This window comes from Papaver somniferum, chromosome 5 (genome assembly GCF_003573695.1).
Source record: "Papaver somniferum cultivar HN1 chromosome 5, ASM357369v1, whole genome shotgun sequence".
NCBI lineage: Eukaryota > Viridiplantae > Streptophyta > Magnoliopsida > Ranunculales > Papaveraceae > Papaver > Papaver somniferum.
This window is the reverse complement of record NC_039362.1, coordinates 1,603,072-1,624,937: the sequence shown is the minus strand read 5'-3', so window position 1 is coordinate 1,624,937 and position 21,866 is coordinate 1,603,072. Positions and strand designations below refer to the sequence as shown.

The window sequence follows — 21,866 nt, the reverse complement described above, 5'->3', positions numbered from 1 at the left end:
ACCCTTAAGACCGTCGGTTTGTCCTCCTCATACATGTCAATCTTATGGACCTATGGTGTTGTTTGGAAATGATTATAATAAGTGATTATGAGCTCATATTCAATTCTGGGAGCCATAATCAATTTTTAGGGTGTTTGGTAACAATTATATTAATCAATTATTTTAAACATAATCTAGAAAACTAATTATTTCCATAAACACCTAAAACTTGTTTTTGAAATAATTGATTATCATTTTATCTCGGTTTATTTTTTTCCTTTTTTCGACAAAAACAATGTGTGAGAGAGAGGAACCAGAGAAGAAAAAATCGCGATCGATCTCCCTCCCTTGTTCATCAGCAACTTATCTCGATCGATCTCATCAACTTCTTTCGTATTGAAACCTTCATAAACTTCTTTATGTTGAAACATTCATCTTCTTCAAATCTGAAAGAGAGGAAGAAGAGAAGAAAAACCCTAGATCGATCTCCCTTCCTTGTTCATCATCTTCTTTCGTATTGAAACCTTCTTACATATTTTTCATCATCAACTTCTTTCTGTTGAAACCTTCATCTTCTTCAAATCTGGGAGAGAGGAAGAAGAGAAGAAAAACCCTAGATCTGATTGCTCTCCTTTCTAAGTTCGTCAATCTTCTACCCAACCCTGTTATTTTTTCATCAGCAACTTATCTCGCTCGGTCTCCCTCTTCTTTCACAGTTTTGTTCAAACCCAAATTAAGGTGGTGACTTCATCTTCCCCAAATTTGAAGAACTTCGTATCAAAATAAAAATCAGGTAAGTTTTCTTTAGTGGGTTTTCAATTTTTTATTTGTTAATTTCAATTTGGTTTGTCAAGGGTTTTTCTCTGCTCTTGATTTTGGAAATCCCACTAATTGTTTGTAAAATTGCCCCACTGGTTTTGTACTAACATCTTTTTATACTAATACATCTGTTTAACAATTGGGTTGATTAGAATGTCGAACGAGACTGCCAAATGGACTATTAATATGGGAAAATGCCTATGTGAACTTTTGATCGTTCAAATACTTGGTGGCAAGAAGCCAAAATCATTTCTGAAAGAAGCTTGGATTGATGTAAAAGATGAATTCAACAGAAAAAATGATCAGAATTTAACTATGGATCAGATTAAAAATAGGTATAATGTGTTGAGGGTCAGACACAATGACATGAAGAAGCTAATATCCCTTGGTGGCTTTGAATAGGATCTGGAAAATAAGAAGATTATAGTTGACGACGAAGGAGTATGGGATGCATATATCGGGGTAAATTTAAGACATCACCCTCTTTGTTATTATTGTAGGTTGTTTTTTAATTTGTGAATTATTATGGGAAGTGGATAATTTGTAATGCTTTGACGTAGGCAAACCCATATAAAAAAAAGGTACAAGACAAATGGCTGCCCTATTTATGAAGAGTTGTGTACCATCTTTGGCGATTCAACTGCAAGCGATTCTAATGCATATGCTTCGGCTCAGAGCGTAGATATTGATACTGCAGTTAAGTCCTCGAGGAAGGGGTCATCCGTTGTTGGGGTGGAAGAAGCAAGTGAAAGATCAACTGCGAAGGCTAATGAAAGAGAAAAGAGAAAAGCTCAAACAACAGTTGATTATGGTCAAACTAAGAGAGCTACAAGTACTACTGGACTAAGTGAAGCTTTGTTTTTTATTGCTGATGCGACAAGAGCTAAACATGTTATTGATTTGGATAATGACCCTTATTCGATTCCGAATTGTACTAAGTATTTGCAATCTCTTGATAGCGTGAGTGTTCGAAGTTTAATGGGGGCGTTAGAGAAGTTTCAAGATGCTGGATGGAGACAAGTTTTTATGTCACTAGATCCTACAAATCAAAAGGAATGGCTGAAGACTCTCGGGTCTTAGAGTTTGTGAGAGGTCTTAGAGTACTAGGCTAATGTTTATGTCATCTGAACCTTCGTTGAAATGGTCGTTTCATTTTATGATTAGAATCGAATGTTTATGGATTCACTTATTAATAATTAATAGATTTGGTTTTCTTAACTAGGCTTTATGAATGTGATTCTTAATTTGTGGTACTTTATTATGGAAAGCCTTTGTTCACTAATACTTTCTTAATGTTGTATCCGTTGATCTAATGTAACATACTTTAATGTGTCTCTTTATAATTCTTACTTGTTTTATTTTTTTTCAGGAAATGGCCTATAGATAATAAGCATTTAAACAAGCTCAGAGAGATGACTCCTGATCATGTAAGGGCTTATCTTCGAATTGAAAATGATCATACTCCTGAACAAGTAGCTAAAGTTAGGGTTGATAATGCAACTTTATTTTGTTTTGTTTTGACATATGAGTACAGTACAGTACCCCCTTTATACATCTTTCATTATACTCCTGAACAAGATGCTGAATGCATGTTAATCTATGTTTTTTTTTTAGTGCTCCCGCATTGTTATATATTAAAAGGTAGATTCACGAGAATTACAGAGCAATTGCTAGGTATATCTAGGAAAGAAAAACAAAAACAATTGGATAGAATTTGTAGGTGTAGACATAAATGGCCGTATGATAACATATGTTTGTTTTTGTTAGCCTGATGATTTTCAGTTCTTCGTTAATCTTGTTGTTCTTAATATCTCTGCTAATCGACTCACTGGTATTATCCCACCTCAGCTAGTGTCCTGTGCATATCTTAATATCATATATCTGCATAATAATCTGTTAACGGGTTGAATTCCACAGCAATTATGGGGTTTATTGAGATTGATTTCATTTGATGTTTTGAATAATAAATTATCAGTTCCAATTCCAGCTTCATTAGGGAATAGAAGTGGGAATTTACCAAAGTTTAATGCAACTTCATTTATGGGTAATAAAGATGTTTATGGATATCCATTACCACCATTGATGACTAAAGGTTTATCAGTAATGGCTATCGTTGGTATTGGTTTAGGAAGTGGATTCTTGAGTCTGGTTCTTAGTTTCACTGCTTTTTGTATTTGGTTAAGGGTCACTGAACAACAAGCTGTTAATGCCGAAGAAGGAAAAATACCTCAGTTTATGCCTGAATATTGATTTTAAGCTCTATTGTCGCTTCAGGTATTCATTTTGATTGGATTTACTACGAATTTATACGAGCGTATAGCTAACATAAAGATACAGGACAAAAAAAAAACATCATGTTTTAATAACAAGGTCTGGGACTGGTTTTAGTGTGTTCATCTACTCAATACAAACACTGTTCTGATTAATGCACTTGCTATTTCCTTTGAATTCTGGCTGTAGATGAGGCATGAGAACTGTTTTTAAATTAATAACCTGTTTATTTCTGTTTTTCTCTAGTTTCCTACTAAACAACAGAAATTTCGTGAGACTTCTTCGAACTCCCCCACATCTAACGGCTAAAAACTAAACCACCCCCAACTCTCAAAATAAAAATAAAAAAATCTCCCCCAACTTCCCCCAAGAATAATAACCCTAGTAGATTATTTTGGAAAAAAAACTTCATCCCAACTCCAATGAGGGGTTGCCGAACCGGATGGAAAGTCATTTCGTTTTTTCTATAATATATAGGGCTGAGCAGAAAAACCGTAACCGCGGATTTCATCCGTATCCGTCCTCAAAATTGCGGGTGAAACCCAATCCGCAAGAGGTATAGACCGAACACTGGTGAATTCTCAAATCCGCATGCGGTTGCAGTTGGACTTGGAAAACCGCGGATTACTCGCACCGTAGGGTAGTTAGGGTATTTAAAATTATAGAGGATAGTATGGGAAGTGTGAGTTTTACGTATATAAGCATCGTTATCGTTCAGTGAAACCTAATAGCATCAGGTTTTTTTTCGAGAGGAAGAGACCTAATAGCCCCAGTTTTTCATGGCGACCTTCGATTCTTCTTCTTCTCTGAGCAAATTAGTTGTTCTCTCATTATTCTTCTTTCAGTGAAACCTAATATCCTTCTGATCTAAAGTCTCTCATGCTACCAAATTAGTTGTTCTATCATTCTTCTTCTCTGAGCAGCATCAGCATCTGTAACTGTAAGCAGTTATTCTCTCATTTTCATTTCTTGTGACTTTCAATGATCATTATATGTTCTGGTGATGTTGATTTCGCTTTAGTTAGTTTGGAATTTTCTTAGATGACAATTTTTTTTGAGTATGTTTGATTTAGGGTTTTTTAAAATTAGTTTTTTTCTTCCAGTTTAGATATCTTGGGTGATTTGGTCGGTAAAGACTACAACTTCCATGAAGATATTTAGGATTTTATAAGATTATTAAGCCAGTTATGGGCGTGGATTGTCTAATCCATGTATGTTATTTATGAAACAAGGCAGATTCACGGATTCGAGAGAAGAATCTTCAGGAGAACAATATTTAAAATCCTTGGATGGGTGGTGAAGCTTGTGTTGTCAGTGCTACAACTGTTTGGGTATGACAATTTATTGTTGTTATTGTGCTAAATTTATGTCTAGCTAACTAATAATTAGCTAATTTTCTAGTAGCTTTTATATATATACAGATCAATGGACTTAATCTCTTAGAATATTTCCTTGTTGTGTTCATTTAGCTAATGTATTAAATTTGTTTGTAGATGGCTTCAAGTACTAAGGGACCTTCTAATCCTGTTAACGATCCTGATGAGAGCATGGCTACAGTTACCCCAGCAACCGTCGAGAGCATATCTACAGCTACACCATCATATCTGGTTGAAGTTTCAAAGCCTCCTAAAGCTTCTGGTAAGAAGCAATCAGACTGCTGGCAATATTTTGATAAGCGTATTGATCTTAAGCCACCTAAAGTTCAGTGCAAGCATTGTTAAAGGAAGTTTTCATGGGGTAAAGACGATATAGGGGGTTTTAACTCTCATGGAACAACAAACATGAACAACCATATAAAGCAAAGAAGGTGTCCTAACTACACTTCACCTGGACAACATCAGTTAGCCTTTCAAGTAAGTGATGATGGTGAGACTCCTTCCGTTGTGACTCACTTGTTTGACCAAGATGCATGCAGAGCAGCCCTCGCCAGAATGGTCATCAAAGATGAATTACCTTTTATGTTTGTACATCGTGAAGGCTTCTTAGAATTTTGGCATCAACTAGAACCTAGGTTTGAAGTTCCTTGTCGTTTTACTGAAGCTAGAGATTGCATGAAGATGTATTTAAGTGAGTACCACAAATTGAAAGCTGAATTTGAGAAGTATGGTAGAAGATTATGTCTCACCATTGCTACGTGGACTTCAGTTACAAACATGAGCTACATGGTGTTGAAATTATATTGATGAAAAATGGGTGTTAAAGAAGAAGATATTGAACTTTTGTCCAGTGGAGGATCATACTGGTATGGAACTGGGTAAAATAGTTGCAACTTGTCTTTTACAGTGGGGGATTGAAAGGGTATTCACTTTGACGGTTGATAATGTTAGTTCTAACAATGACACAGTTGCTTATTTGTCCAAGAGAGTTGTGGGTTGGAAGGCTGCAATTTTAGGAGGAGAGCACATGCATCTTAGATGTGCAACACATATCCTTGCCTTATTGGTTAAAGACGGTATGGATTTGTATAATGAATCTATTTCTAGGATACGCAAGGCCGCTATGTTCGTTAGAGGATCAAGAGAAATATCGAAGAAGTTTAGAGAATGCGCTAAGCAACGAAAGATTAACATCACCAAAATTCTTAGCTTGGATTGCGAGACTAGATGGAATTCTACTTACCATATGTTGAGTGCAGTTGAAAAATATAAGGAGGCCTTCTACCAATTTGAAGAATTAGGGTATGCGGATAAATTTCTTAATCCCCCTCGACCACCAACCAGAGGTAAAACAAACGTACTAGCAGGACCAACAATTCCTAAGGTATGGCCCGTTGCTTCTGATTGGGAAACAGCTCGTGCATTTGTTAGATTGCTAAAAACTTTCTATCATGCTACATTGAAATTTTCTGGATCAACCTATGTCACGTCTAATTTATTCCTCGACGAAGTAATTTGTATTAATGCCGTGTTGCAAGAATGGTTTAAGAATGGTAATATATTATTGCCTGTCATAGTTGATTGGATGGTTCTTAAATATGAAAAGTATTAGGCAGTGGATAAAATCAACAAAATGTTATAGATTGATGTGTTGCTTGACCGACGATGCAAGGAAACCTATCTTAGATTTGCTTTCAGAAATTTACTGAAGGAGAATCATGTTACAGTTGACCACGAGGTCCATGATATGATGACTACAATTAAACTTATTTCAACAAATATGTTTGAGGAGTATGCATTGTTATATAGAGGGGATGATACAGATTCAAGACCAACAACTGAAGTACAAACTTCTCATTCACTAGAACCTCAGAACCCGATCAAAAGATTTGTTGAGTTTGAAAAACATCAAGAAACAGTGGAGGGAAAAACAGAGCTGGATATGTATTTCTCAGAGAAAAGAGAGGATTTTAATCCATAATTCGATATCCTGAATTGGTGGAAGGTTAACTCTTCCAAGTATAAGATTTTGTCCATGATAGCTCGAGACGTGCTTGTTATGCAAGTATCAACACTAGCTTCAGAATCAACTTTCTCCACGAGTGGTCGTGATTTTCGAAGTTCCATGCTGCCAAAAACAGTCCAAGCACTAATATGTGCTCAAAATTGGCTTCTAGATAAACCAATCAATCTTGAGGAGCTGATAGAAGCGGTTGAAAAAATTGACTTAGGTAAATCTCAAACCTTGCTTCCTTTGTTTTTGCATCTTTCTTTTAGTCTCTTTGTTTGTTGCTTTTTTCTTTTTAAATTTGGTCTGCAAATGTTTAGTTGTTGAGATACTGAGCTTATTGTTATGTGGATGCAGTAGTTAGGGTTAATCAGATGTGATTATGTTATACTAACTTCATATGTGAGTTTTCAGTATTTAAGATTGGTGTATCCTTGTTTGTAACATGAATTACATTGGTGTATCCTTGTTTGTAACATAGACAGATGAAGATTTGGTATTTCTGGTGCGTAATCTGTATAATGTATCGACCCCTTTGTTTCTACATCTAATTATATAAATCACACTCTACAACCAAGTTCTGTCCTCCATTTGCATTATCAGTATTTAGGAGAAAGGTGCTGGTATCCAGCAAACCTCTGAACTATGATTCTCAATATTTGTAATTTCAATGTAGCTATAACTTACAATTGTTTAGTGTTTACTGATTATCTATAACTCCTCTTCATTTTACAGATGCGGCAGAAATCTTGCAGGAAATTCCAGACATATCTATCATGGATTGAATAAACTAGTATTCAAATCCAAGGACTTTTTTTTTTGTTTTTTTTTTTTTTGCAGTTTTTGGCATCAGAGATTCAGATGACTTGGCACCAGACTTGCTGCATTTGAATTAGTACTCTTTTGTGTTAACTGTTAACTATCTTATGTCTATTGTTGCTTTTGAATTACTGAATTAGTACTCTTTTGTGTTAAAATCATCTTTACTCTGTATTTGAAAATCTACTTTCTAACTTTCTATACTTAGTTATTTTTTGATTATTTTTGTGATTAAATCCGCGGTTAATCCGCAATCGGTCAGCAAAATCCGCTGATTCGCAGAGGACAAATCCGCGGATGATTGGGCTGGTCACGTTTCAATTTTCCAAATCCACAATTTTGATGGTTTGGTTGCGGGAAACCCCTAATCCGTATCCGTCCGTCCGTTACTCACCCCTAATAATATAGGTTTTTCACTCCACAGATATCGTGGGTCCACATATTTTTATGGACCGGATGGAGTCATTTCGTTGCCCTTAAGGCCCAATGCTATGCCTACCTGGTACACAAAACCGCGGTCCGTTGAACACATATAACATGAGGTTTCGGTTTCAGAAATTAAACTGTAACTTTTTCCTTCCCTTGTTTTAATTCATATCGATTTCGACCTCTAAATCACCTCCTCCATCTTCTTCTTCTTCTTCTTCTTCTTCTTCTTCTTCTTCTTCATTGCTTCTGTCTTCGGTTTACCGCGATTAATACTCGAGCTGAAAATCAAGGTTAGTTCTGGATATACTGATTATTATTATTTTTTCATAGTTTTTAGCTTCTTATTACTTTAGATTTTTTTTTTTTGGTTCTGATTTTATAATCCGTTGACTCAGACTGAAATAGTAGACGGTAATGAAGATGAGAAGGTTGAAAATTTGGTGTGATTTAGGTTTTGACATGGTTAATTGAATTAGGGTTTTATGTTTTTTTATTTCTGGTTAGGTTGTCAGGAGCGGAAGAACCTTCTTAAGCGAGAGAAATTATGGCTTCTAGCTCACGTGATTCTTCTTCCAGGATAGCCTACTATAGAACTACGGGATATGAAGATGTTTACCCACATGGTAGCTTTTTTTTTTTTTTTAAATTTTAATGCAGCCCTTTTTGCATTTTACTTATACTTTCGTCTTTCAAACTCGCTAGAGGTTCATCCACTTCTTCAGGAGCACACAAGACACCCAGATGCTGATTCAATTAGATCCGCACTATCTCAGATTTATTCCTTGAAAATAACAGATGAAAACCGCCAAGAATTTCAAAAGGAATTGACTTCAATGACCGAGTTGTCTTCCAAACTGAACCATGAGATAGAAGTTTCATATACGGAAAGAAAACATTTATCACAAGAACAAGGGTTTCTGTGCATAGAGTTGGCTAAGAAGGTTCCAGGCATTCCCAAAATGCCCATTTTCTCAGGTCTTTCTGCTTGTCAGAAGAAGATGATTACGACTTTCTTGGACCAAAAAAAGCGCAGGGAGGTGGTAGCTAGTTATAATCCACAAGCTCGAGTACTCCAGGTTGTTCTCTTATAACATTCTAATAGATATACGTTTTGACAGAGATAAGAACTAGTTGTCCATTGAACTGACAGTATTTTTAGGGAATTTGAATATTAAAGGAATAAGTATTCAGAGTTGTATGTATGCATTAGTGTAGTGTTTTTAATCCTGACTTCGGCGTTTTCTACAGGCACTACTGGTTAGCTTCAATGCAGAACAACTTGCTCAAATACTCAAGGTAAAAAATCATAAAATTTAGTCTTTTAATATCCGGGAACTTCTTGTCTCTAGACAAATGTTGGTGTTTTTCTTCAGGTACCGGTGGATCTGACAGAAAAATTGAAGAACAAGTTACCAAAAACTTTTGATGATCCACCAGAACCTGCTCAACTGCCCAAGGTAGGATATTTGCTTGAATTCAAACTTTGATTTCTTTTTTCATAATATATTGTAACCGTATGCAATATGTCTGGAAATGAAGAGCCTAACAGCAACCATGGTTCCGCTAGAACCTGCTCAACCAGAGCGCCGCGATTGCCAGCTCAAGGTAATATATGCACACCTTTGTGCCAAATCTTTTGTTGTATTTTCACATACTCGTACCTTTTGGCACTAAGATACTGTCTGCTCATTTCCTAGCTATGTGTTTCTGGATTCCTTTATTCTACTTTTGTTATTTTCATTCTGTTTACTGGGAATAGAATTGGATCAGTTTCTTTGTTGATATGTATACGATGTTCTTTTCTTAATACTAATCTGCATCTCTTTTTCTTTTTCTTCTTCTTATTACTATGTTGGTCCACTTCTTCAAAATAAATAAGTTCATCTGCTTCCATACCTTTCTTGATCATGTATTTATGACTGAAATTTGAGTATGAACAAGAACCATCATATACCACAAAAATGCACGTCTCACTTTTGATGGGATTATGTTTCTGAGAGATGGATTTCATATCTCACACGGTGTCCTAGGTATTTCACAGAAAATGAGATTTTCCCCTGGCGTGAAGAAAGTAGGATATATTTGGCATGTGAAAACTTAATAATACGCTCAATTGTTTACCCTTGATATTTGGGAAGGTAAAGACTTGGAAAAGTGGTAATTGATTGGCCATGGTGCTGCTAGATCAAAGATGATTTAGCAGGGTTGAGCTAAAATCCCCCCCATTTGTGAATCTTTTTCATTTGAATTAACAAAAAATCGTGCTCTTGTTTTGAAGGATATCCAAGGCGTATTACAAGTTATTTCTCTGAACATTACAATGCATCGAGAACGGATTAGCAGCTGTCTGAAATTGCTTGAAATAGTCAGCCATTACATCGAGGCTTTGAGACTCTGCTTTGAAAACCTAGAGGAGCCCGTCGTAGGTATTGCTCTCCGTCTTTAAGTTGTTCAAAATAGATTGTTTAGTCTAAATATTTAGCTTCGTCTGTAAGTTATATGCATTATGATTGTTTGCATCTTCATATGTGTTGTTTAATTAAATTCTTTCTTAGCCGCACATGATTAAGCAGTTTTTATGGAATGGTAGTGTTAATTCATGCACAATTTACATGTGATTCTTAGCCATATCGTTGTCTAATCAGATCAAAATGACTGTTGAGTCCGACATAACATAATCCAGACACGGAGTTGTCAAACAACAAGAACCCTCTTATCTGCAGTTCTGAAATATTTTATATAGGACCAGTGAACTGAACCCACATTGACGTATTTACATTGTGGAAATAGGCTTTAGAATCATGGTTATGCAGCCAGTGTTCCTCATTCTGATTCTTTGACTATTCCGCTTGCTAGTTAAAAGACTGTTCCTCATTCTTTGACTGGTATGTATATTGTGCTATTGGAGATACGTCCACTGCCTCACCAGAACCCTAATACCTGTGCACATCTAAATATTAGGGCATCCCAATTTTAGAGATGGGCCTTGAATCGATATTTTCACGATCTTTTGAAGGCCTACCTGATAAAACCAGATTTTTTTCATCTTGGGTCCCATGTTGAGGTGCAAAGAAGGTGTACTAATAAGTAAAAATCTTTCTTAAAGATAAAATTTTTTAGTAGGTTACTTATCAGTTATCACTGACAAGAACTTTGTTGAGAAAGTAATCAAGAGCTCCCGTTTGTTGTACCTTCGGTTGCAGTTACCTCAGAATTTGGCGAACAAGAAGCTGTTGAGCAGAATTTATCTTGGGATTCGAGACTTTTTGTTGATAACCTTCCATTCACTATCGATGTTTCTGAAGTTGTTGCATTGCTTCAAACAGTTGGAAATGTTCAGATTGTTAGGGTGGGTTTTCTCTTAAAATTTCATTTCTTTTCTATTTATTTTCTTGAAGATTTTTGTGTTTGAAATTTGAGATAAGGTCTGGGGTTTTCAAGGGTTTTAACAACACTTCTGCGTTTATTTTCATTCTTTCTTTTTTGCAATTTCCCCCCATCTTATCCTCCTTGATTAGAAAGGGTTCGTGGGCTAGAGTAAATTGTCAGCCCCACCCCATAATTTGATTATTCATCCTCGTTTGTTGAGTTTCTGTTTTAAAATTTGATCATGCTGATTGACTTCTTGTGACCAGTTTTTCTATGACAATTTAACTCTGAGAAGCAGTGGGTTTGGGTTTGTTACCATGTCCTCTGCTGAGGAAGCTCAAGCTGCAACACAGAAATTGAATGGCTTGGTAAGCTCTTTCTCTCGCTTTGTAATTTTGAGTTGTATGGTATCCTTCGTTTCATGTTTGTGAGTTGCTTGAATTTGTGGTTGATATTCATAATGTTGTTTGGTGAATTCTTAATGGAGTGAAATAGTTTCTTTCCTTGTTGTTGAAGTTACTTGGTTTCTAAAATGAGAATTGATGATGACAGATAATTGGTGATAGAACTATCAGAGTGAACTATGGACCACCTCCACTTGAGGAAAGATTTGAGTTTGGAGGATCTCGAGGTGGTGGAGGTTGTTCTGATACCTATAAAAGGTTATACGTGCGTAACCTTCCATTCAATGTTGACGATACTGCACTTGGGTCTTTATTCAGTAAGCAGGGAAAAGTATTGGAGGCTAGAGTTATGCATGACACGAAGACTGGTAGGTCGAGGGGTTTCGGATTTGTCACTTACGGCTCAACCGAGGATTTCAAGAACGCACTTTCATCCTTAAATGGCGCTGTACGTATTATATAACAACCTCTTCCAATTGTTTGTTTAGTTATTGTTTTAGTCTTGCTAAATTGAAGATCTTGGAATTGTTTTGCACCCATGCCTCCTATCCTCTGTAGTTTATTTCACCCGAATTTTGTCGTATTCACTGCTGATGTGCATATAGATATCTTTTGCAGGTACCTATTATTTTAATCATAACAATGTAAATACCTGCATTTTTTTTCATGTAGACAAATAACAGCATTCTAACTATAGGAATGCCATAATGGGGCTTCTTTATCACCTCCGGTGGTGTGTGAGCATTGAGCTATAGAAAGTGTTGTTCGATAGCTTCATGTCCTACGGTTGGGTGATTAGCTTACATCAATTTGTGTAAAATAACAGGTCGTGTATGGCAGACGAATTGGAGTCTCTATGGCTAAAGAGGGACGGACAAAGGCGCTTTTGAGCATTGAGCAGGTTTTCACACTATCCATTTATTTTGTATACTTCTGCATGTGATTCAAACAAAAGATAAGAGTATTCCCTAGGTCCTTGTATTTTCAGAATCTACAGTGTAGCCTGTGATGATACATGTTTCGTTGGGAAATCGGTGTATTGACTTGAATGATATTCTCTTTAGTACAACTGTTTGTAAGGTTATCTCGTTTCTTCATTTTACTTCTCACTGGATCTGACATGGTCCCTTGTGGTGAGTGGGACCTTTACGAGTTAGGATTACTAAAGCGCCGGGCCAAGTACAAAATAAGCCTTGTACCAAGAAAATGCATAAAATTTATATTGTTAGGTATCAATCTTTTTAATTATATAACAATGTAATTACCTGCATTTTTTCATGTAGACAAATGACAGCATTGTAATTTAGGAATGTTATGGTGGGGCTTCTTTATCTACTCTGGTGGTGTGTGACTAAGTCTCGAATTACCGAGCCTGATCTCTAGTTGATGTTTCTTTCTTGAACTTCTTGTATAAGCCACTACAGAATTTATTGATGTAGATTTTTTTTGGTGTTTGTGCTATAGAAAGTGTTGTTTCAATAACTTCATGTCCTACAGTTGGGCGATTAGCTTACATAAATTTGTGTAAATTAACAGGACCTGTATGACAGACGTTTCTCCGTGGCTAAAGACAGACAGACCAAGGAGCTTTTGAACGGAACAGGTTTTCACACTCTCCATTAATTTTGTATACTTCTGCCTGTGTTTCGAACCAAAGATAAAGGATTGGCTCGAACCAAAGATGAGAATCTGTAGCCTGTGATGATAAATTTGTGTAATTTAACAGGACCTGTATGGCAGACGATTCTCCATAGCTAAAGAGAGACAGACCAGGGGGATTTTGAGCAGAGCAGGTTTTCATAATCTCAATTAATTTTGTATGCTTCTGCCTGTGTTTCGAACCAAAGATAGAGGATCGGCTAGGCCCTTGTATTTTCAGAATCTGTAGCCTGTGATGATGATATACATGTTTTGTTGGAAACTTAGTGTATTGACGTTAATGATACTCTTTTCAGTACAACTGTCTGTAAGGTTATCTTGTTTCTTCATTTTACTGCTCATGGTCCCTTGTGTTTGCTCAAGGGGTGAGTAGCTAAAGCACAAAGTTAGGGAGAGACTATTCATATACATCCCGGGCCAAGGACAAACATTATACATAACAGGCCAAGGATAAAATTAGGGAGAGACTATTCATATCCACCGGTACCAAATTGACCCATGGTCTTGGATCTCTCCACGGTGTATGGACCCCAACTCATTTTTTGTATATGTTGCAACTATATCATGTCAAGTAATCCAGATTACAATTTAGTTGTATCAAGTAAGGAAAATTGAAGGTAACATGATCGCATCTGTAGCTATCGACATTCAACATTCATGAGGACCATAATATATCACTTAGAGCGTCTAGATGGAGCTGACAAAATACCAGACCAAACACCTTGAGAAAAATGCTATTTCACAGGTCAAGGGCAATGGGAGAAGACTAAATTTTTAGTCTGGTGATATTAAATGACGTTTGATATTGAGTGCTGATATAAAGGCCGTCCGCTGGTTGAGCATTGAGAATATGATACTCGTTTTTAAAAGATAAGCAAGTTCCTTATTTGGGTATGTCAAAAAAAACAAAAAAAACTTGTTTTCATAAGTGAAAAAACAAATGTTATGTTTTTGCTCGTCTATCCATAGATGGACCACTTCATTTTCTTCTTTTTCTCTCCGCTTGAGCTTGTCAAGGAAGATTGCTTTATTGAAAAGGACTATAGCTTATCATTTACAAGTACCGCTTGCGACAAATAATGCACCTGGGACACAACAATTCTTATCCAACAAGATTTTATGGATAAGGTTCCAAGACTCGTGCTTAGTTTGCACAAGGGTGAGTTGTATTATCACCATAAGAATTGCGTTGCTTTTGTTCTTCCTTTTTGAACATGAAAAATGATCATAGAAATTCCTGTCATCAAAATAAGAGATATAATTAGAACTCTTACCTGAAATTTCCGAATTATCAATAAGATCCTTGTATCTTGTAATAACCAAATTCTTGTTAGTTTGTTGAGTTATTGTAAGAGCATCAACCCTTTTACGAGGTGTATAGAATAATAAGTGATTTACTGGAAAAAAGAGCTTAATAATAATTTCTGAAATATCTTTGTAACCAATCGAGTTGAAGTAATAGTAAATCCGGAGTCTTGGTCCATTTAAAATCTTGACATCACTCTTTGAATTAAATTTGTTTTATTTGCAATATTTATTTAAATCTAAAAATCAATTTCCTTCACAAGTCTGAAAAGAATCCCTTCTTACCACTATCACTATAACACTTGAAAAACCATCAGCTAACGTCCTCCCTCCTTCTGAACGGGGCGCTCCTGTTCCTCCAGGCGAGTCTGAGGACGCGCGATTTCTCTTCCCTTTGGTAGTGAGCGCTGAAGAGGTTGGAGCGGATCCCGCTACCCACACCCTTGTCCATGATTTTTGGGTCCCTTCTGTTTTTGGTGCAACTTATAAAGACATCGTTGAGCGTGGGGGTGGTCATATGGCAAAGGAGGGTCTTTTGGCCGTTCATATTTTGTGTTACATGACCAGGAACCTGCTGGAGATCACGGACCATCTCACGCGCGTAGGGGACGATCTTGTTGACGCGGCTGCATTGTGTGGGTGGGAGGTTGTTGTGCAATCTGCGCTTAATGTTAATTTCCTAGTAATCTGGTTGAAAGAGCTACTGGTAAAGGTGAAAGGTCGTAATGACCTCCGCAGTCGGCTCGCGAGTCAAATCTCTCAGCTGGGGGGGAGCTGGTTGATACACGGTCCCATGTAGCCAGTACCTCTTTCATTCCATGGTAAATTTTCAATTAACCATCAACGTATCATCAATTGATCAAATTAGGGTTTCTGAGTCCAAGGATCATAATTCCATATTCGAACACTAATAATTTTGCGACGATATCATGATCAATATTTATTAATTATGCTCGGTTAAACTACCAGTATCTTAATTAATATTTATTTGGTCACGCTACCAATAATTCATCAGATGAGCAACATTTGCTCAAATCAAGAAATATTGGTCCAACTATCAATATTCAACAATTCATCGAATGAGAAATACTCGCTCACCTCAACGTGAGAATTATACCTCTGTCTCAACGGACACGTAAAATTCATGAGTCTCATAACATTTTGCAGAATCATGTTCAATTCAGCAAATACATGGACTCATCGTCCCATGAAGTCAGCAACTGACTAACTAAATACACGTCTGCCCTGCAGACTCCATGTTCACGAGACATCAATCGGGTCACTTGGGGGGATATCAACTAGGTTTTTGGTCTGGCGGTCTACGGTATGAACACACGTTTGAATGTAAGCAAGTCGTGCAATCAGTTGAAGGAATTAACAAAGTAGTGGATGGAAAATCAATCAAGTCTCCGCACGATGAGCAACTGGTTTCAAACACGATTTCCATTTCCCCCACTCTTTGATTCCATCAACTGTCACACTTTATGGGATCATGGTGTCTGCAATTCCAGCAATATAAATAAGTCTCTGAATCATGATTGAAAGAACAAAAATCTCACGTCTCACAGACAACACGAGATCAACAACTCATTAATTGAGCAACTACTCTGAATCGAATAATTTTAATCATTCAGAACTTATTTTATTCAGAACATACAACACACATACAATCTTTGATTACCATTGATTCCACACATTTCCCAGCTTCCCTCCTACAGATCATCACATCCTCTCTTGTGACCGCATTTACTCTGTAGCGACTATTGTCTTGGTTTAGGCCGGAGTACTACAGATTGATCTCTCGAATTCAAAGCACTCCCTTCTTGCAGTGCATCTGTGTGAGGTTGAACATTTCACTCGGTTCAAAGAGTCTCCTCCGTACGGTCGTCTCCTCCATTCCGTAAAAACCAGCAAATCGCTTTGCCCCATCTACAGGAAAATGCTGAGAATCTTAAGCTTTTTGAACCTTCGTAATTTGACGAGGGAAATGAGTCGCCATTATTATCGGTTGTGCAATACTTAATTCCTAGTGAAGTAACAACAGAAGATATGGTTCTCATCAAGAAGACACGGATGTCTAGAGTGGGAGAGCATGAGTTATTTCAACTATGCCTTAAGGAAAGTATCACTTTTTCTGAAACAAGACAAAAATATCACTTTTTCTGAAACGGGGTGACAATAATCGCAGACAAACTCCATCTTCAGATTATTAGATTGAGCCTCCCACCGTGGCAACGGTTGTACTAGTTATAGGGAAAGCTGGTTTGTTTAGGGGGAAGTTAAAAATGTCTGACCACGGTATATTTGTTATGACTTTGTCTCATTGAAGGGGAGGAGTAAAAAATTGTCTTTCCCCTTAACAAAACACCGAAATTTACCTTTTGGTCCTCAGTCCTAAACTAATCCTAAGCGTGTTTATCTTTAAACCAATTTTTTGATTAAACCCTATCATTTTTTTCTTATTACTAAAACCAACATAAGTGAAGAAGATACCGGCTGGATAAAGGATGGAATAATGCAAATAACTAAATTGATTCAAAAACTGAATAAAAGATGGGTCAAACCTTATACAAAGTATTCTGGATTTGTGGAATACAGACCTAATACAAGTCTGAGATTGGTTCACCATATTCATTACTCAAGTCTCATTTTCAGGAATTACAAACTAACAATCAGAGAAACTAAAGATTATAGTCGAGACTCTACTGGTTTGCAGACTTTAGGTTGATTAAAATATTAGAGTGCACCAGGAAAGAGCTAGAGCGTCATACGATTTGTTGGTAACATAAAATAGAATTTAAGTCATCAAAGAACATGAGAAGAATACTGTGTTTTTTCGTCGACTATTACATGATCGTGATATGGGTTTGATCAGAGTGTAAATTGGTAATATATATGGCAGTCAAATTCAGTTATTATTCCCCCCTACATAGATCTAATAATACTAACTTTTCCCCTTTTCCCCGTAACAAAAATCTTTAATAACGTTAAATCTAATAAGAGCACATTAAAATGCAAGAATTTAACTAAACAACCGATTTGAAGATGTAAACAATCACTGATCAAACAAAAAAAAAAATGTAAACAATCATATTTCAGACGCCGTAAAAGGTGAAATTCATAATTAACTGCAGTAAATAGAAAAAAGAAGGAAAAAGAAAACAGAAATCATATGTTAATTAAATTCTCTTTCACATTACTTTGACTAAGTTGCCCTTTGTGGTTTCTTCTGCACACTTTCTCTTCGACTTCTAATAAGTGTAATCCCAAAAGAGAGAGGTGAGAGAGGCAAAGGAAGCAGTACCTTCAACTTCAACCGAGGATCCGGAGGTGGGAGCGCTTGGAGCATGGGGAACAAGAGATACAGGGCTAGGTGCGCTTGGAGCATGGGGAACAAGAGATACAGGGCTAGGTGCGCTTCGAGCAGGAGGAACAACAATGGGAGGTCTATATAAAAAATACAAAATAATCTTAAAACCAATTTTCACAGAAATAAATATGCAGTGATTTAAACCCTTAGGAATATCTCTAGTTTTGACCAATAAGAAAGCTTGGTTAGATAAAGTAGATTTTGTAAAAACAAGTATATACTATTCTGCTTAGTTTTGTATATATTCATTCTTTTTATCAAAAAAACAAAATTATATATATATATTGCTTTTATCATCACAGAAATAAGAAAAGTCAAATAGAAATACTTCTTACCCTGTCCATACGCCAGATGCGGAGAAGTCTAAAACCTTGACAGTGTAGGATTCAGCTGGATTTCCTGCAAACAACATGATAAGAAAATTAAATAAATTAATTAATAAATCCTTTTTTATAGATATTGATGAAGCTTTACAGAAATCTCACTTACTAGAATAATAGGATTCGGCTTTTCTAGCATCGGCCAATTTTCCGAAGAACACATGAGCAAAATCATCCCTAAGGATTCAAAGAAGTAGGAGGAACGTAGAAACCACGATAAGAACGATAATATTGACGGCCGAACAAACTTCCAAGATTTAGTCCTCGAATGTTTGTCGTTGATACATCTTTCATACGGACAAGGACTACGTATTCAGCCATGGTGAAGATGAGTGCAGGGTGACAAAGAAGTGGAGGAAAAGCCTGCATTTTGTTATAACAAAGCATAATCCATTAATTTCTTTAATCTATGAAGAATCTGTCTTGAATTAAAAGTTTAAACTACACTATTTATAAGTGAAAAATATTCAGCAAACCCCAAAGATAAAACATTTTGACAAAAGACAACCTCAGAAGCAAACAAAAACAAATACTGATCCAGAATCAGTATCTAACATCAGAGATCATCATGCATGCCAGCGAACATGGTCTTCATAGCTACTAACATATGCAGGCTCTTAGCATTTGGGGGGAGGCATGTTATCGTAAGAAAAGTACTCAAGGAAATGTGCTAAAATGGATACCGAAACTCAAAAACTTTGACTCTTGTCAATCCCACTGCATTGAATGCTTCCACATAGGCCTACTTAAGGAAATACTGCTTACATAATTACTGCGACAGAAAATGCGACAACTAAAGTAACTTATATACACAATCTATGATATAAGCATATGTGGATACCTACTTTTGAAAGCAATGTGAAACGAGTTGAAAAAACAGTTGTACTTTGACACAATCTATATAGATAGACATTAGTCCGAAAATAAATAATACTCATATCAGTGTTTCATCAAAATTATGACATTCCCAATGTACTACTACTCTCTCTCAAAATCATATCAAATCTGTGAAAAAATAGCAAGGTTACAACCTAAGAACTGGAGGATAAAAACTTAAGAAGACTATAGAAACTGATACTCAATCACACCTGTTCACAAAGTCCTCCAAGTCTACCTAATGCTAATTTCCATCAGCTCGGGTAACATCAGCCGTTACAACCTTTGTACTAACACAATAAACATCATCAGCAACAACATTACCACAAAAATCTAGTATCAGTAATGCATACGGCATAGATGAAATTAAAGACATTCAATTCACAACCTTCATATTCATCCGTCATAATGTGTTACATGCAGAAATCATACAATTGCAAGTAGCTTTATTTTATTCAGGCATTTGTCAAACACAAATTGACACTTCAAAATAAAAATAAAAATTGACACTCATTTCTTCTAATTGTCTGTTTCTGCCACAAAAAGGGAGTTTCCCTTAAATTGTTTCAGAAATTCAGGATTGTGTAACACTTCTGTGACTTATTTAGTTCATAAACCGATACACGGGAAAACATAATGATAATAAAATCTCCTGTAGAAGTTGTTCATCCAACTGGACTTTATCCAATGATGCTAGATCATCTTTAGAGGCCTGCAAAGTTCAATTTCAATTGAACAGTAACCCCAAATAGGCTTGCACTTTTGCAACTTCATCTTCCAATATTATCAACCAGTTCAGTTTCAATGAACTTTCTACCCCTAAATAGTTAATAGTTTTAGTTTGAAGTTTCTCACTGGGGTTTTCGCAAGTTAGTTGAAGTCATAAAAATAGGTTGCATTTTACACAGTTGTATTTCATAAAAAAACCATTAAATCCAAACCCATTCAAAATTCCATTTCATGCGATTGAAACAACTAAAGTCTGACTAATGTAAAGAACAATAAACCATAATGTAGCAAAAGACAATAAATCAATCAAGAAAGCAGTACCTGTATTAGTTTCCCAACAATCTAGAATATATGAGCATCAAGGTAGCAGAACAACTCGAATAAACTTCAAATCTCTGCAACTTCTACAAATAGTTAAAGGTGATAAAGTAAGCTGTTTGATGAAAAGATCGAAGTAGCATGAAATCGATGCAAAGTTAGGTTAGATTTTGGGATGAGTTTTGTTGTTCGATACGGTGATGAAGATTTATAGACCAGAAAGCAGAAGTTTCTATTTTACCCCTGATATTTTGCTTATATTTTACCCCTCATGTGTTGTATATTAACGAAAAATAGGCAGGAGACAGAAAAACCCGGAGGGGCTACTTAGTCTTTCACAAAAAAAAAAACTAGGGTTGTTTCCTTTTTTTTATCTCTTGTGTTTGTGAAATTAATTAATTAATAATAATATGATTTAAGGTGGTTTTATTTATATCCAGAATCATTCGTTATTTCACACCACAATATCTTTTTGTATTTTCATCCCCACTTCTTTTTCTTCTGATATAGTACTTGCGATATTTATTTTTTCTTATTGGGACGGAGCTATGTAGAGTTTAGGGTGGTCCACGCCTCTATATTTTTGCTTAATTCATTAGTTATCCTTCAAATTTTTTATAAATTAAAATCAAAATCTCTTAATAAACTCTTCTAAATATATATTTTTATCTATTAACCCTTCCTACATGAAATTCCTCGCTCCATTCATGTTCTCTTGGTTGTTTGATATTGTAGGTAACAATACATTGATGTGCAGAGACGTGGGAAAAAGAATCAAAGAGGAAATATAAAAATTTCAGGTAACAATACAATGGATATATCTAGCGGGTTTTTTATTGTATTCTCCAATTCGATTTGTGTTGATTTTCGATTTTTTGCAGATGAGGGTTTTTACTTGCGCTATTATACACTAAAACCTAAACTCTGATAACCTCCATTGCTTATGAAGTTGAATTAATCGAATCAACCCTTATCAGACATGAATGACAATTATCCATCCATCTTATATTGTTACTGTTTAGGCTTAATATTATATTGTTACTGTTTAGAATTCTCAATAATTTGAACATGGGCTCTATTCGGCTCAATATACAGGGGGTGGATCATGGGGACATTCTTAAACATTCGCATCTCATGTATTCATCTTTCCGTTGAACCTCTATTACCACCATGGTTTGCAGACTTGCAGTAGAGGTCAACGCAAGTTCATACACGACAAATATCGATATCTATCTAAGATGGTACATATATACGTGGTTTTTGCTGCTAAATAAGCACGCGTGAGGGTTACTTGATGATAAAAGTACTTAATAAGCTTAAATAATTTTTGAAAATTCTGATCATTACTGATTGAATTTTTTATATGTATCATTTGATATGTAGAACTAGATTGTTCATCATGGGGAAAAAGAACAATGATGGAACCTGGACCATGCAAAGTCGAGCGTAACAGAAATATTATCTCGATGAATGCATGGAACAATGGTGAGTTACCTTTGTTTTTAATTGAATGATGGTTAACTACCTTTACCATTTTTCCATAGATGATATTGAGCTAATAAATTAATGGGCTTAATCTGAAATGAAAAATACTATAGTTAAGTATTTAACTATATCATCTATGAATTATAAAGTATACACAATTGTATTCATACCTTACTGTCACTTCGTATAAAATCTGTCAAATTTTTGATGGAAAAAATGGTTCTCGCCAGAACTGAAAACATGATGTTAAGGTTCTGTGAATCAATGTGG

General features: G+C 35.9%; 2 protein-coding genes, 1 long non-coding RNA gene and 1 pseudogene across 5 annotated transcripts; 3 read left to right on the top strand and 1 right to left on the bottom strand.

Annotated features, from left to right (window-relative positions):
• Positions 1-254: 254 nt before the first annotated feature.
• Positions 255-2,016, top strand: LOC113277206. 3 transcript variants are annotated; one of them, XM_026526360.1, is made up of 3 exons: positions 255-772; positions 1,201-1,260; positions 1,359-2,016. In XM_026526360.1, the coding sequence occupies exons 2-3, from the start codon at positions 1,247-1,249 to the stop codon at positions 1,876-1,878; spliced, it is 534 nt and encodes a 177-aa protein (XP_026382145.1). In that variant the 5' UTR covers positions 255-772; positions 1,201-1,246; the 3' UTR covers positions 1,879-2,016. The 3 variants fall into 3 exon arrangements, with proteins under 3 accessions (XP_026382145.1, XP_026382146.1, XP_026382144.1); XM_026526361.1 differs by having other exon boundaries at positions 951-1,260; positions 1,380-2,016; XM_026526359.1 differs by having other exon boundaries at positions 951-1,260.
• A 9-nt stretch (positions 2,017-2,025) lies between these two features.
• On the top strand, positions 2,026-3,048 carry LOC113277167 (annotated as a pseudogene).
• Positions 3,049-7,821: 4,773 nt separating this feature from the next.
• LOC113280861 lies at positions 7,822-13,449 on the top strand. Its single transcript, XM_026529434.1, has 13 exons — positions 7,822-7,991; positions 8,206-8,324; positions 8,404-8,777; positions 8,950-8,997; positions 9,075-9,158; positions 9,241-9,306; positions 9,980-10,127; positions 10,905-11,050; positions 11,337-11,438; positions 11,623-11,922; positions 12,301-12,375; positions 13,011-13,077; positions 13,201-13,449. The coding sequence occupies exons 2-13, from the start codon at positions 8,246-8,248 to the stop codon at positions 13,230-13,232; spliced, it is 1,521 nt and encodes a 506-aa protein (XP_026385219.1). The 5' UTR covers positions 7,822-7,991; positions 8,206-8,245; the 3' UTR covers positions 13,233-13,449.
• A 4,164-nt stretch (positions 13,450-17,613) lies between these two features.
• Positions 17,614-20,278, bottom strand: LOC113277205. The gene is made up of 4 exons (XR_003324781.1): positions 20,115-20,278; positions 18,298-18,551; positions 18,144-18,207; positions 17,614-17,885 (listed from the first exon to the last, which is right to left on the bottom strand). It is a non-coding gene; the product is annotated as an uncharacterized LOC113277205 (long non-coding RNA).
• Positions 20,279-21,866: the final 1,588 nt, after the last annotated feature.